Raw genomic sequence first — 16,792 nt, 5'->3', positions numbered from 1 at the left:
ACATAATGGTGATGAGTGTCTTTTTGAAACTAATGAACCAACCATCATATAATTTTAGAGTTATCACACACATAGTAAATTCTTTTAATCAAAGAATGTTAGTATATGGTAGCTATAAATTCTTATGTTTTCATTTTTCATCCCTAGTTTAGTCCTACCATTCTTGAGTCTCTCAAGTTAAAAATATATTATTTTTCTTAACTTAAAAAATATATATACATATTATAAGAGTTTAGTAAAATTGAGGAATGTTGAGTAAAATCTCTCTAACAACTCTTCGTTATTTCAATTATTAAAGTTTCATTTAGTAATCATTTAAGTTCGTTATACCTTTTACTTTAGTTTTTAAAAATTAAGCTTATATACATCCTTTTGATCACTTCTAAATTTATTATTCATTGTTATCTATTTTTTACTCATAATTTAAAAAATTAAAAAAATTAATTTTGAAAAACTTGTTTTTATTTTTAAAATTGGGGTAAGAGTTTAATCATTTTACTCGATCATGATCATCGTGAAAAAAAAAAAAAAAAGCATAATTTTCAAAAATAAAAACAATCCTTCACTTTTCTTTTGTTATTATTATTTAAAAATTAAATAAAAATTTCCTCAATTTCTAGCCATATGTCCTCATTAGATAAACCTTCCAAATATCTTTGTTATATATATAGACAAAATATCTACCATTAAAAATTAGATAAAAAAAATAAATAAAGAATTATAAGTTACTTAAAAGAAATGCTGGTTTTCTATTAATTCAATATACTTTTATGCATTCACATATATTTATATAATATCTTCAAAGTGAAAGATTACTTTTCATATATATATAAAAAAATAATCCTATGATCAATCGTATGATCAATCGTGGAATAATTGACCTAATTTTAACATCACTTCATATTCGAAGTGCTATTTTGAGGCTCCATTTGTTGAATTTTTGACCACATAGCAATTAATATAATTATTTTAGTGCATATATTGCCTTTTACTGTTATATGAATAAGATTTGCATTAATGGGTATATGAATCATTACCAAAGATATATAAATATATAGAATTAGGTTAGGAAATGAAACATTATTTATTTGTTTGTAAGTTTCTTTTTTGTTTTTGTTAGATTGAAAATATAGGGTGTCTTATTTAATTTATTTTTTTTAGATATAGTAATAGAGAATTGTAAAAACTCGTAAAATTAATAAAATATTCGTTATTATCAATAGAATTTAAAATTTTACTATATTTTGTAAATATTTTGATTTATTTTACTACATTTGAAAATGTTTTATAGTTGTATTATTTTTTGTAATAATTTGTTTTCATATGTTATGAAAGGTTTTAAAAAAAGAATAAAATAAACATAGTTCAACTTGATAAATTTATAGGAAGCACAAAACTTGTTGGTCAATCGAGTTTAGTTTTCGAAATGTTATCTTAAAATTTTCATTTTGATTTTATTTTAGTTTATCAATTTCAAAATGTTATAATTTTTATCTTTGAGATTTGAATTATTTTTCAATTTAGTTCATACATTTTAACCATAACTTGACTCACTTTTTCTTATTTTTTTTTACTTTAGTGTTAATATCTGTCAATTAATTTAAAAGAATTACAATTGATCAAGTGACTATTTTTTCCATCATTATTAAAATTAATTTTACATTTTTATTTTTATAATTATTCTAAATCAGCTAATAAACATTAATCCCAAAACTGAAAGCGAGAATTTTTTGTGAAAATTAGATTTATAAATTTTGAAATTTGGACCAAACAGAGAAAAAAGTCAAAACTTAAAACCGACATTTTCAAATTAAAAAAAAAAACTTTAAATGAAAGTAAACTCAAAACTTAAGAAATAAAAATGTAACATTTTGAAATTTAGAAACCAAATAGAAACGAACCCAAAAGTTAAGATTTGAAAAGATATTTTTTTCATAAACTTATGCTATCAACCTTGAAGTCAAAGATTCAATTTCTATCCTACTATATGTAAGACAAAAAAAAAAGACGTAAAAACTATCCCTAAAGTATAGTGGTAATTGCAATTATACTTTTAAACTTTTAATTTCACAAATTGATCGCTCAAAACTCGTTACAAATGCTAAAATTAGATCACTTTAACCTTTAAACTTAAGTGATTGTACAAATTATAACATTTATATTAATTTGAGATTTCAACTTTTATCATTTATTTGTATATTATCTATCTTTATTATAAAATTGAATGCCTAAATTAAACCCTGAGGGTAATTGTATTACTTTCTTTTTGTAATTTTACCAAAATGAAACACACACAACTGGAGAAGAGTGATCTAGAAAGTGCATTTTGCAACCAACCAATGGGCCAATGTGCAATGCCACATAGTACCCATAGAAAATGTGTATTGTGGGACCTTGTTTCCACCCTCATAATTTCTTAAACGTCACATGTGCTCTCATAATTTTCCATGACACTCCAATAGTGTTTCGACACTTCACCGTTTTTTTCTTTCTTTGAGAGTCCTTGAGTTCAGACAACAGGATTTGACTAATGTCAAGAATCAACTCATTAACTTTACAACATTTCGATGGTTATTCTTTTTTATTATTCTTATATGTGACCATATAATGGTTCGAAGAACTGAAATATTACATGGTTTTTTAAAATCAAATGAGTGATAGAAAACGTGGGTAATAGAACGACAAAACAAAAATAAGATTTTAAAATGTAAAAATAGTGAAAAAGAGAGTTAAATTAAAAACTATCGGGACAAAATTTGTTTTGTATTACAAATCAAGCTCATAACGTTCAATCTAAATATGAATTTTGAATTACATTGCAGTACAAACTCATCATATTATGGATCACCAAACACTTTATTTTTCTTCGACTCCTATCATTTCTTTACTATGCTTTTACTATGCATTCATCGATTTTTAAAAATTATTAAATTTTGCTATTCATTCTCTTTTTTTTTTAAATAGTCGATTAGCTTCTTTTCTCGTATTTAAAAAAGAAATAAACTACATGTATTTTTGTTCTTACCGATAATGACTTTATTTATTTTAGTTTGGATAAAAGGAATTATGATAAAGGAACAAATTTTGCATGCTTTGTTTTATTTTATTCTGTCTAATTATTCACTTTCTATTGTCACCTCTTGTTAAACAATAAAATTTCATAAACCCAAGTTTTAACTAAATCTAAATCTAAATTATTCTTTAAAATTATATAGAACTAGTTTTAGAATAATAGAAAATAAATAAATAAAGGATTATCCAATGCATTTCTATCTCACTGAGCAAAAGAAAAAACTCAAAAGAAAATAAAAAACAAAACAAACAATAAACAAAAAAAATCCTAAAAAGCCACCATTTTATTTATGTTCCATTGCTTTCATTGCAAAGGAATTTGAAATTTTCAATCACATTTCATGTTATTTGACACAACCACCCATGTTTCTCTTTTTAATCAATCTTAAAAATCATTCCTTTATTCTCTCTATATATATCTTTTCATGAAACATGAACAATTAACAAATTATGTCCCATTCTAAGAAGAAATTGCCACCAAAAACCCTTTTCTAAAAAAAAAATTCATTGTTCTTTGCTCTTTTTGCATTTTCTCTTGCAATATATATACCTCCATGCAACTGAGAAAAAAGCTTCCTTTCCTTCAAATTTATACCTTTACTCTTTTAATTTAGCCTCAATGGATACAACCTTGTTCTGGGGTCGTCCTGAAAAGGTAAATTATTTCTTATTTCATCAAATGGGGTCTCTAAAAATCTAATTTTTTTGGTTGTTATTGCAGAGAGATTCATGGAGAACAATCTTCACTTTAGCTTATCAGAGCTTAGGGGTTGTTTATGGGGATTTAAGCACTTCTCCTTTGTATGTTTACAAAAGCACTTTTGCTGAGAATCTTCAACACTCTGAGACTAATGAGGAGGTTTATGGAGTTCTTTGCTTTGTGTTTTGGACTTTGACACTTATTCCTTTACTTAAATATGTGTTTATAGTTCTTAGAGCTGATGATAATGGTGAAGGGGGGACTTTTGCTCTGTATTCATTGCTTTGTCGCCATGCTCGATTGAGCTCTCTCCCAAATCATCAACTAGCTGATGAGGAACTTTCTGCATATACAATTGATAGGCCTCAAACTGAAAACAGTAGTAATTTTAGTTTTAGTTCTTGTTTGAAATCAACTTTGGAGAAATGTAAAGTTCTGCAAAAAATGTTGCTTGTTCTTGCTTTGATTGGGACTTGCATGGTTATTGGAGATGGTGTTCTCACACCAGCAATCTCAGGTGACTGCTTTTTTTTTTTTGGTTTTGAGTTTTTCTTTTCTGGGGTTTAAGAATGTTTAGAGTTTTTGTTTTGACTGGTTTGGGGTTACTTGTTTGTTCATATGTTGCAGTTTTCTCAGCTGTTTCTGGGCTCGAGTTATCTATGGCTAAGGAACATCACCAGTGTATGTGTACCTTTTATTTTTGGTCATCCATAAATTTTGGAACTCTTCATCTACTCTATGTAAATTGTGAACCTACATACACATTACTATGTGAAATAATACGTTTATAGGAGGTATGTGGGAAGTAGGGGGGTAGAATCGGTTTTGTTTGGCTTGATTTGGGTCTCCAACTGAAACATGGGTGGACTGGGCTGGGCCTTGGGAACAATGAAACAAAGGGTGTTGTTGTGGTAAAGTGCTCGACACAATTGTTTTTCTTTTCCAAGGATGAGGATTAAATTTTTGACTTAAAGGTTATGTCTTATCGATTACTATTGAACTAAGTTCGATTATCCAATCTCTAGATTAGAAGATCATGTTATGCTAGCTACCATGGAACTAAGCTCACTTGACCATTCTTAGTTTAGCGACATCTACACCAACCTGCAATTTTAATGAGTCTCCCAAATTTTAATATCTATTCTTTATTCTGGGGTTCGGTTTTTATATTCCCATTTGTGTTTCAAAACCAAACCCTACTGAGCATAATTGGGTTTTAATATTTTCAAACCAGAACCAGTAACTGAACAAGTTTCAACCTGAACCAACAAACGATTTCGTTATATTCTCTTGCAGATATCGAAGTCCCTCTAGCGTGTGGTATACTGGTATTCTTATTTGCATTGCAACATTACGGAACACATCAAGTCGGGTTTTTGTTTGCTCCGGTTGTAATTGTATGGCTTCTATGTATCAGTGCTATTGGTTTGTATAATATCTTCTATTGGAATCCCCTGGTTTACAAAGCACTCTCCCCATACTACATGTATAAGTTCTTGAAAAAAACCAAAAAGCAAGGTTGGATGGCATTGGGTGGAATTCTCTTGTGTATAACAGGTGCAAAGACATTGGATCCGACTACAATCGATTCCTTCGACTTGTTTTCTTTGTTTCTGATACACCCTTTTTTGCATTTTAGGCTCAGAAGCTATGTTTGCTGATCTTGGGCACTTCTCACAGTTTTCTATCAAGGTATTAAACTGAAGCAAAACAAAGCACAAATTTTAGCGAACGTGATATGAATGTAAAAACAATGTTTACCGTTTTCTCAAATGTTTCCGTAACAGTAAGTCACAATGCTGCAGCTTGCTTTCACTTTTGCGGTTTATCCGTCCTTGGTTCTTGCATATATGGGACAAGCTGCTTATCTTTCTAAGCATCACAATCTCGACAATGAATATAGAATCGGATTCTATGTTTCTGTTCCTGGTAGTTTGGCTCATTACTAACTTTTTCTTTTGGAGAATCAAATTAGGCCTTTATAAAGTTATGTTAAGTGTTGCCTTTTGTTACAGAGAAGGTAAGATGGCCAGTTCTTGCAATAGCAATACTTGCAGCAGTTGTGGGTAGTCAAGCAATCATCACTGGCACATTTTCGATCATCAAACAATGTTCTGCTTTGGGTTGTTTTCCAAGGGTGAAGATCATCCATACGTCTTCCAAAATACACGGCCAGATCTATATTCCCTTGATCAATTGGATACTAATGATATTATGTTTGGCTGTTACCATTGGGTTTAGAGACACAAAACGACTTGGCAACGCAGCAGGTATTCGTTCATAAATGTTTTTCTACCTATCCATTTTCCAAAATTAACAACACAACTGATCAATTTGTTCATCATACAGGGTTGGCAGTTATTACTGTTATGCTCGTTTCGACGTGTCTGATGTCGCTCGTCATTGTATTATGTTGGCGTAAAAGTGTGTTGCTTGCCATAGCTTTTATACTCTTCTTTGGCTCCATAGAAGCTCTCTATTTCTCTGCTTCTCTTATTAAGTTCTTTGAAGGGGCTTGGGTTCCTATTGCTCTTTCAATGACATTCCTTGTGGTTATGTATGTTTGGCACTATGGAACTGTGAAGAAATATGAGGCTGATGTTGAAAACAAAGTCCCCATCAATTGGCTCCTCAGTATAGGACCCAAAATCGGGATTGTTCGAGTCCGTGGGATCGGCCTTGTACATACCGAACTCGTCACGGGGATCCCTGCCATTTTCTCCCATTTCGTCACCAACCTTCCAGCCTTCCACCAAATTCTAGTCTTCCTTTGCATCAAATCTGTCACAGTGCCTCATGTGAGGCCTGAGGAAAGGTTTTTAGTTGGAAGAGTTGGGCCAAAGGAGTATCGACTCTACCGTTGCATCGCACGGTATGGCTACCGTGACATGCACAAGGACGACTTGGAGTTCGAGAGAGATCTTGCTTGCAGCATTGCAGAATTCATACGGTCCGAGAGAACGGAAAGCAACAATTTTAGACATGAAAACTTGGATGACAATGAAAGAATGACGGTGATTGGTACTTCATCAACCCAACTAGATGGTATACAAATGTGTGAAAACGAAACATATGCTTCGCCAATCATTAGGACTTCAGAGATAATAAAATCGGAGGCGTTGAGGAAAAGAGTAAGGTTCGTTCTTCCCGAGAGTCCGAAAATGGACATCGGTACTAGGGGAGAGTTGGAAGAGTTGATGGAGGCGAGGGAGGCAGGAATAGCATTCATAATGGGACATTCATATGTGAAGGCAAAGAAAGGATCAGGTTGGATGAAGAAGCTTGTGATTAATTATGGATATGATTTCTTGAGGAAAAATTCAAGAGGGCCATCTTATGCTTTGAGCATTCCTTATGCTTCTACTCTTGAGGTTGGTATGGTTTATTATGTTTAGAAAATTCTTGAGTTGTGGGTGTGATTTTGTATACACTAATTTGTGCAATATGCAATCTTAATTAAACGTGTCGGCCTTAGGGAGGTCTCGATGTCAAACACAATGATGAATAACTAAGTTATAGTTATGTATATTTTGAAATTATGGCTTTGAGGTTGAAAGAAAAAACCGATCGACCGACCGACTGTCAGATTGGCCGATTTTGTTGGAAGCGGTCGAAGTCAGTTTTGCAACATATGTACCGACTTGTGGTAGGTTCGGAGGCGGTTTGATCGGAAAATTGACCCCGATCGTCCGCTGCTCACCTCTAATAGAGATGGAGACAAAATATATATACTAAAAATTATAAATTACTTTATTAGAGGTGACAAAATATCTATACCAAAAAGTTATAAGTTATTTAAAAGAAATGCCATGGTGGCTTTTTATGTTGATTCAAACTACTTTTATGCATTAATGTAGATATAAAATATCTTAAAATTGAAAATTTCTTATATATGTATATATATAAAGTATATTTGGTGATAAATAATTGACCTAATTTTAACATCATTTCATATTAAAAGTTCTAATTCAGTGGCTATATTTGTTGAATTTTTTACCAGATAACAATTTAATATTTAATATGATTATTTTAATGCATATAAATTATATTGCTCTTTACTGTTGTATGAATAAGATTTGCATTAATATATGAATGAATCATCACCAAAGATATAGAATTAGGTTGAGAAATGGAAGGTTATTTATTTTATATGTCACAGAAGAAAAATAATATATAAAACTCTTTTTTCTGGAAAAATGTTTTTAATTAGATTAAAGATATGCGCTCTCTAATTTAATTTAATTCTTTAGATATAGTCATGGATATTTTATTTGTAAAATATATATATATATATATATATATATATTTTATCGATTATTTTATTATAGATATAAAGAACGACTTAATACCGATATTATAATTTAGTCAGATCTTTCTTCATTTTTCAGTACTACAAATATAAATTTTTAAAATATTGTTGAGTTATACTCTTTTCGATAGTTATAATACTTTTCATAATATTTTTTTTATATATATAATATGAAAAGTTAAGAAAATGATTTAGACGAGCCAAAATACATGACTAAACTACATAAAAATTTATAGAAAAAATAAAAAACGTACCAATCAAAATCAAAATATTGACATATATAAGATTATTTTTTAAAAAAGATTGCAAATATAGCAAAATTTGTCGGTGGTAAACTTGACTTTCATGGTCTATCAATAATAGACCCTACCGTTGGTGGTCTATTTGAAGCGTTAACTTGAAAACTCATGTATGGATTGTTTGGGAGCTGTAATGGAATGAACCTATAATGCTATGTAATTTTAAATCAAGGTATGAATTAAACATTTTGGGCTAGATCCATAATAAAGAACTCATTTTGTTCTCACAATTCTTAACACAACCTTGTTTCTCACTCTTTTCACGTTTTCGGAGTTCTATCCTGGCTCCTAAGGTTCTCCATTCATTCTAACACTTTTTAGATTCTCGATAGCTTCCAAACGCTCCATATCATTTGAGAAAAAAATTGTAATTTCACTCATGAGCCAAATTAGAATATTAAAAGGTAGTTTAGGAATAAATTGGAAACATATATAAATATGTTAGCAGTATATTTTTCAAAGTTCATATTGTTTAGTTTCATAAATCTTTAAAACTACTAAAAAATCTTTTTTTAAAATAATGTTATCTTTAAAAGTAATGTAAAAAATAAGATAGGAGAAAAAGTATTGACAAAAATAGTATAGTGAAGTCGTCAACCCCATCTAGGACTGGACGAAGTGGTAGACGGGGTCTAGGACTTTGCTTAGTTGGCAAGTCGTGAAAGAAGTCCACAACTTCAACGTGTTGACCGCGTGGACCCACGTTTTTTTTTCTTTTTTCATTATATATATATATGTAATATATTAAATATTCCAATATTCAAATTCTAATTTCCAAGAATATTTTTCATTATTAAATTAACATCAACCTCCAAATTTTATGTTAATAATCTTTTCAAGAAAAATTCCAATTTTCATCTTCATATTTAATATTAATTTAACTTTCCTTATTAAATTGGAAGATTGAAATTTCAAAATTGAATTTAATAAGAAAAATTAAATTTAAAAGGAAAAGTAAATTTAATAAGAAAATTGAAATTTGAATATATATATATATATATATAAACAAAAAGAATAAAAAATATTTGTTAACGGGGAAATGTGAATTTATATATATACACACACATATATAAAAGAATAAATAAATTTATTAATAAAAAAATAATTAAATTAAAATTGGAATGTTTATGTTAACTTAATAAGAAAAGATATTCTTAAAAATTAGAATTCGAAGATCAAAATATTTAATATATATATATATATATATATAATGAAAAATAAAAAGGTGTGGAGTCCATGATCAACTCATTAAAGTCGTGGACCCTATCTAGGACTTCACCTATCAACTTAGTAAAGTCATGGATACTGTCCATGACTTCACCTAGTTGTAGACGAAGTCCATAACTTTACTACGATATTTTTGTCAATGTTTTTTCCATTATCCTATTTATTACTTTACTTTTAAAGATAACATTATTTGAAAAAAAGTTTTAAAAAAAATTCTTAAAATAAATATATATGATGAAGTTTTAGAGCAATGGGCCATGTAGTCACAAAACCCAATAAGCAAATGGAATGGCCTTGAGGAATAATATTTATATAAAAATTGCATATACTTTGTTTTATAAGCAAACTTAATATTGACACACATATGAAACTTTATAATAAAGATTAATTAAGAGATTCATACAAAACATTCCTAAGAGAGAGAAACATCATAGACTTATTATTATTATTATAATTATTATTCCGCACATAATAATTGAGATCTGAACTATGAAATAATAATAATAAGAAAAGAAAAAAAAAAGGCATGTGATTTGCTGAGGATGAAGAAACCAAATGGTCACCAATTAAATAAGATAATATTTGTCAATGCACACAATATTTTTGTTAGTACAAAATTTGTTTAACCATAGAAATCTGAGTCTTTTATTTTAATATTAAAGGTGCACGTCAATTATTGTTAAGTTATACTCGTTTACTATATTGGTAGTGGTACATATAAATCCTAAACTAAGAGTATTTTTTTCATAAACTCATCATAATCTAATAATATATAAAATATTTTTAAAATTACTTGTTTGTTTTTTCGATTTTTTCATATATTATTTATTTGTTAAAATCGAGAGTAAGGAATTTTATTAAAGTCAAAGTAATAGTTTAAATGACATAGAAGTATGTTAGTAACCATGAAATCTATGATTCAAACCATCTTATCCTCAGTTGTATTAAAATATTATAATTATATGTAAGACTTCAAAGGAGAAAGAATACAAAGAGAAAATTGAACTTTTGACTTTAAAATTAGAATTTTGAGGTGAATTGCATACTTGAACAATCTTATAACCTTATAACCTATTGTTCTATAAATAAGTCAAAGATTTAAAAACTATAGTGTTGTAAATTTTATTCTTCTTTTCTTTTCTTAAAAAAGAAAAAAGAAAGAAATCAATTACATTTCAGTGTCAAAGCTTTCTCCTTTGAAATTAAGAGAAAAGAAATTCCAACATTTTTTAAAATTTCAAATCACATTATTTGTTTGTTATTCTTTACCTTTTTCTTTTTCTTATTATTATTGTAATTTGAAATTAACCTTAGTAGCTCCATTTCAAATTTTACATTTTTCACACAAATTAATGCTAATTTGATAACCATTTTTGTTTTTTTTTTCTATTTTTGTTTTTAATAAACAAAAATGATATATATTTGGTAATTGATTTTTGTTTTCTGTTTTTAAAAAACAAAATGTATTTTTGATTTTTTTTTTCATCTTCAACTTTTCTTTGTAATTTTAAAAACAAACTTCTTGTTTAAAAAACCAAAATATTAATTAGTCATCAAACACAATTACATTTAAAAAAAAAAAAAACAAATAGTTTAGGAAATATTCTCTAAATGATTAAACTCACAAAGTTTCAATTTATTTGTATTCAACAAATTTAGAGTTCAACACAATACAATTTCATATCATCCCATTCTATATAATTTGAATTAGTTCGGTGGTTCTTTGAAGTTGATGTTGAAACAAATCTCGTAATTTTGAATACTTTGGTAATAAAGAGTACATTAAAGCTTCAAATGAATGGTGAATTGAACCTTTGATGCTGGTTGTTATTTTTTTCTTTCACAAACTTGGGTTTGAAGTTTTGGAACAAAAGCATAGGGAATTTGATTCCCTTATTATCACATAACATGTATCTTTATGTAGTCTTCTACCCTCTTTTCCCTTTGGCTAAAACAGTAATTTCATATAATTTCTTGTTTTTGTAGATACTATTTATTCTTTTCCATTAAAAAAATATTTTTTTGGTACATTTATATATATATATATATATATAAACTAGATGTTCTGTGAACTAAATACAATAATAAATAAATAAAAACTTAGAATCGTAGATATGAAATTCAAATTTATGTCTAATAAGTCAATTAATTTTCAATAATTCAAGCAAGTTAACGACTTTTTTCACAACATTGAAAGTTCAAAAATTTATTGAACATTCTTAAATTTAAGAGACCAATCAAACACGTTTTAAAAGTTCATGACCTAATTAATAAACTTAAACTTCAAAATTTAAGAAAAAGACTACTAATTTAACTAATACTATATATATATATATATATATATATATATATATATATATATATATATATATATATATATATATATATATATTTCTAAAGTTGTATTCAAAAGTTACTTAAATGTTCAAATCTCTATTTTCACATTTATTAAACCTAAAAACAACCATAATGAATGTTTGCATAAGTTTAGTTGCATTCAACTCTCTTTTGAATTAACATCAACTTCTTGAACGTTGGAAGTTCAATTTTCAACTTTATATATTATAAAAAAGAATATTTTGTTATTTTCAAATATAATAAAGTAAACATGAATAATAGACATAAGTAGATTGTAATATTTTATTATCGATGGAGTTTGTACTAATAGATATAGATAGTCGTCTATCACAATTTATTAATAATAAACAATGATATCTTGTTAGGTTCTAAACTTTTTTTTATTACTTCGAGAATATGATAACAAGAAGAAGAATAATTATTTTAAATGGGAAAAGGGATTACTAATTATTAAACAGAGTCCAAAATCTTAAACTTGTAATAAATGAAGTTATTTCGATGAAGTTTACACTAAAGGGAGGGAATGCGATTCGCTTCTTTCGCATCTCATTACTGCCAATATCATAACAATTAGCGATATCCCATAGCATTGCCTTCTTCGTCTGCCCTCTTTCGGCTTTGGTTTTGGCTTTACTTTACTCTTTTTTACTCTTTGGACAGCTCTCTCTCCTCAATTGCATCTTCTAAAACCACTCAACCTTCTTTGTCTCTTTCACTGTCATTCCTTCTGAGAAAAAGGGTACCACATGCTTGCTATGTAGAGGTGAAAAGTAGTCAACTTTTTTTTTTGGGGGTGTCTCTACTCAAGTGCTTCCTCAAAATGTGTAGCTTCAATCCCTTTAGTTTTTGAGGGTTTTGTTCCTCAATCTTCTTCATTTTCGACAATGGCGAGGATTTGGGTTGCTTTTGCTCTTGTTTTTCTTCTTCTTTTTGGTGGGGTTTCTTCTGTTTCAGCCACGCCTCCTGCAAGTAAGTAATATAGGATAATGATGATGATTATGAAGAAAAGGAATCAAAATGAGAAGGACCCATGTTCTTAATCTTATTATTTTTGCGATTTTCCCTCATTTTAATACGCCATTTCCACTCTTTCGAGCAGAAATTGTACGAGGGGTTCTTTCGAATGTGGTTTCTTCTCTTGTGAAGAAGTTGTGGTCGATGAAATCCAGCGCCAAAACTGGTAATGGATCTTCTTTAGCTGCTTTGCATTCTTCCATTTTTGCTCAGGGAAATGAAGTTGTGTTGTGTATAATTTCTTAACTGGGTTTTCTGTTCATTTTTCTCAGCTGTTTCTAGCCGTTCGATGATGAAATTTGAGAGTGGATATACGGTTGAGACGGTGTTTGATGGTAGTAAGCTGGGAATCGATCCATATTCTGTTGAGGTGTCGCCTAGTGGGGAGCTTCTGATCTTAGATGCTGAAAACAGTAATATCCATAAGATCTCAATGCCGTTGTCTCGATGTAAGCAGCTTTATGGCTTAACATTACATTTTCATGCATTTTTCTTTGCCACATGATAAAGATTGAGCTCTTTAGTATCTTGTTCTTGCTATTCCTGATTGCAAGTTTGAATTTGAAGTTTGGTTTCATTGTTAAGTTTCTGCAGGAGTGTTAATTTTCCACTCTTTCTTGAGCTCTCGATTAACTTTACTTGCAGGGCATTTTATTTTTGTTTTGAAGAAGGTTCCACTTTTTGGTGTATAATATACTTTTGTTAGTTCTCTCTCTTGCCACTTTTAAGTTGGAACTAGCAGTTTTGGACGTTTATTACTTTCATTGCTGTATTTCTGTACCAAATCCAATGAGTTTATTATGTACTTCTGTTGTTAAAGTTTGTGTACCTAAATGAGATGCTTTTGAGCTTCCTTAGGAACACTCATTTCAATTTTTGTTTGGTTAAAATGTGCTTCTTCCTTAATCTTTTATGCATTAATAAACCATTTACTTGTTCCTGAAATCACTGAAGAAAGCATACATACTTCTGTAAAGCCATTAGCCAAGAGATGTGGCATTCAATATTCACTATCTGAATGAAATTTTTTGTTTTATGAAAGTGTCTGTGTATGCTTTGCATGGGCTTTCTAGTGAAGTTGCTGTTATCTTATGTCTTGGATATTTGTAGTTAGCAGGCCTAAGCTGGTTTCGGGATCAGCAGAGGGATACTCTGGACATGTCGATGGTCATCCAAGAGAAGCGAGAATGAACCATCCGAAAGGTCTTACTTTAGATGAAAGGGGAAATATATACATTGCAGATACAATGAATATGGCTATCAGAAAGATTAGTGACACAGGTAAATTGACAAATATTTCAGAAATTCCCTTTCCAAGCACCCAAAATTCATATTTCAGTTCGACTTTTGTGGCAGGATCCAAATTGGTAGCTACTTGTCTTCATTTACTCATATTTTCTGCTCTAAATTCTGCACATCTCGATTACAAATGTTTCTTAAATCATAATGCTTATGAAGTCCAAGACTGTAAGCAAATGGTGGCCGTGTTGATTATCTAAGGGTAAAAACTCTCGTATGTGCGAGCTAATCTTTATTAACTACAGGGGTTACAACGATTGCTGGTGGAAGATGGAACCAAGGGAGTGGTCATATTGATGGTCCAAGTGAAGATGCAAAGTTCTCAAATGATTTCGATGTCGTTTATGTGGGAAGTAGCTGCTCTCTTTTGGTTATAGACAGAGGAAACAAGGCAATTCGAGAGATTGAACTCAACTATAATGACTGCAATACGCAATATGCCGATAGTCTCAACTTGGGTAGAATGAAAAGCCTACATCCCTACCATTTTCATTTTCATTTCTGCTATTTATTCTTATTGGTGACATGAAATGTACAATCTCTCTGCAGGGGTAGTATTGCTGGTTGCTGCTGGTCTTTTTGGTTACCTTCTTGCTTTGCTCCAACGTAGGGTGCAAGCTATGTTTTCCTCACAGAAGGTAGCTCTTTCCCAAAATGTTCTTTTTCCAAACAAATGATTATGTTGTCTCAAATATACCTACATTGTTATGAACGTCTCGGTTCTACCAAGGGGATGTGTGTAGGCTTTGATTGGACTCTGGTTTCCATGATCTTACAATTACTGCCTTTTCATGTGTCTTTGCCATCTCTTGTATTCTAGGAGAATTGTGCGTTTATATTTTTTGTATTAAAGAAAAGTCATTTGTGATGATAATGAACTATCAGACTGTGTTAACAAAATGAAGATCTTATTTGGGGATCTTCAGTTGGCTGAAAAAGAAATGGACTCTTAAAGCCTCATGTCATATTGAAACTTATTCTTCTTTTTCTTTTTTGTGTGGTTAGGATCAGGATGTAAGAAGTCAGCAAATGATGAAAGCAACACCAGTTGCCCCATACCAAAGACCTCCTCTGAAGTCAGTGAGGCCCTCCTTGATTCCAAGTGAAGATGAACCAGAGAAACTGGAGGAAGGCTTCTTTGGTTCTCTCGGGAGGCTTTTTGTCAACAGTGGCTCATCTATGGCTGATATCTTTGGGGGATTGCTATCTGGATTTCGGAGGAAGCCTCTTAATCACCAGATTCATCAGCAGTTTCAACCAGTTAATAGACATCCAAATGCTTGGCCCTTGCAAGAAAGTTTTGTGATTCCAGATGAAGACGAGCCACCATCCATCGAAACAAAAACTCCCACAATAAAGAAAACCTATCCATTTATGACGCAAGATCTCGATCGATCTCACCAGTTCAAGCCGAACAGGAGCTACTTTAGTGGGTGGGATGGTGAATTCCATCAACAGCAACAACAACAGCAAATACAGCATCATCATCAACAGCAGCATATACAACATCACCACCATCAACAGCAGCAGCAATATCACCATCGACAATACTCAGCAGGTCCAACGACCTACTACGAGAAGAGTTGCGAAACAAATGAAATTGTGTTCGGTGCAGTTCAAGAGCAAGATGGACGTCGTGAAGCTATGGTCATAAAAGCTGTTGATTATGGAGATCCGAGATATAACCATCACAACATTCGAGCTCGATACAACTATACTGGTAACCCCAACTCTTATTGACAAGAAATAGAACATATATCAATGCTTTCAGTTAGTATATTGGGGAATATGTGGGAGTAGAGTTAGGAGTCAAGATATGTTTGTTTTTGTTTAATTTCAAAGTCCTCACCATGTTTTTATGGGGAGAAATGCTAGTTTTCTTAGAGTTCATGCATAATCATATATGTTGTTTGCACATCATTGGTCAAAATCAAGGAGATACTCATACTTGTTAATGTTGTATGCATATCGTTTGTTGATATCATGATTACTCATGCGCTTGTTAGCATCCCAACCTATCATAGACAGTAAAACCAATATGAACAAAGGAATTAATTGCAAGACTTCATTTCTGGACAAGAAAAATGTCTTAATGTTCATTAGGTGCAAAAGGGTATTGTTTGAACATATCATATGAGATCTCCTAGATGTCAAATGTTCAGATCTACAAGCTTTGTAATTTGTATTGATAGTTGTTACCAAGTAAAGGCTAGTTGTCAAGTTTGTTGGGTTGTTATTAAATATGATTAATGATTCCTTCTGATTTAACTGAAAAGTCAGTGAATCTAAAACAATTTTTTAACGTTCTGAAAATATGATGAAATTAATAGTTTTAGTGTATAGGTAAACTTTGTAGCTTTCTTAGACATATTATATTAATTAAATGTGGTAACTATCGATGTCTAATATCAATAGCTTCATGATTCTAAGTGCTATTAATGATTTGAAGCAAGACAAGTAAAAAAAGGTTTGATAGAGTTCTCAATATGAAAGTGGAAAAAGCAAAAAGGTAAT

General features: G+C 30.3%; 2 protein-coding genes across 2 annotated transcripts; both read left to right on the top strand.

Moving 5' to 3' along the window:
* The first annotated feature begins 3,528 nt into the window (after positions 1–3,528).
* LOC103498064 (potassium transporter 8) lies at positions 3,529–7,298 on the top strand. Its single transcript, XM_008460529.3, has 8 exons — positions 3,529–3,727; positions 3,794–4,289; positions 4,400–4,453; positions 5,069–5,329; positions 5,412–5,464; positions 5,578–5,701; positions 5,788–6,042; positions 6,122–7,298. Exons 1-8 carry the CDS (start codon positions 3,692–3,694, stop codon positions 7,165–7,167), a joined length of 2,325 nt encoding a protein of 774 aa, XP_008458751.1. The 5' UTR covers positions 3,529–3,691; the 3' UTR covers positions 7,168–7,298.
* A 5,193-nt stretch (positions 7,299–12,491) lies between these two features.
* Positions 12,492–16,262, top strand: LOC103498062 (uncharacterized). Its single transcript, XM_008460527.3, has 7 exons — positions 12,492–12,934; positions 13,065–13,145; positions 13,252–13,428; positions 14,090–14,260; positions 14,524–14,736; positions 14,828–14,916; positions 15,284–16,262. The coding sequence occupies exons 1-7, from the start codon at positions 12,850–12,852 to the stop codon at positions 16,016–16,018; spliced, it is 1,551 nt and encodes a 516-aa protein (XP_008458749.2). The 5' UTR covers positions 12,492–12,849; the 3' UTR covers positions 16,019–16,262.
* The last annotated feature ends 530 nt before the right edge of the window (positions 16,263–16,792 follow it).

This window comes from Cucumis melo, chromosome 9 (assembly GCF_025177605.1).
Source record: "Cucumis melo cultivar AY chromosome 9, USDA_Cmelo_AY_1.0, whole genome shotgun sequence".
Classification (NCBI taxonomy): domain Eukaryota; kingdom Viridiplantae; phylum Streptophyta; class Magnoliopsida; order Cucurbitales; family Cucurbitaceae; genus Cucumis; species Cucumis melo.
The sequence above is the reverse complement of the archived record's forward strand: the minus strand, read 5'-3'. Positions and strand labels throughout refer to the sequence as shown.

Excerpts from the sequence above, each read along its gene's own strand:
- LOC103498062 (XM_008460527.3), top strand. The coding sequence starts at position 12,850 with ATGGCGAGGATTTGGGTTGCTTTTGCTCTTGTTTTTCTTCTTCTTTTT. Across the intron at positions 13,146-13,251 it reads GAAATCCAGCGCCAAAACTG|CTGTTTCTAGCCGTTCGATG; the intron begins GTAATGGATCTT and ends CATTTTTCTCAG. Across the intron at positions 13,429-14,089 it reads CTCAATGCCGTTGTCTCGAT|TTAGCAGGCCTAAGCTGGTT; the intron begins GTAAGCAGCTTT and ends GGATATTTGTAG.
- LOC103498064 (XM_008460529.3), top strand. The coding sequence starts at position 3,692 with ATGGATACAACCTTGTTCTGGGGTCGTCCTGAAAAG. Across the intron at positions 4,290-4,399 it reads TCTCACACCAGCAATCTCAG|TTTTCTCAGCTGTTTCTGGG; the intron begins GTGACTGCTTTT and ends CATATGTTGCAG. Across the intron at positions 5,330-5,411 it reads AATTCTCTTGTGTATAACAG|GCTCAGAAGCTATGTTTGCT; the intron begins GTGCAAAGACAT and ends TTTGCATTTTAG.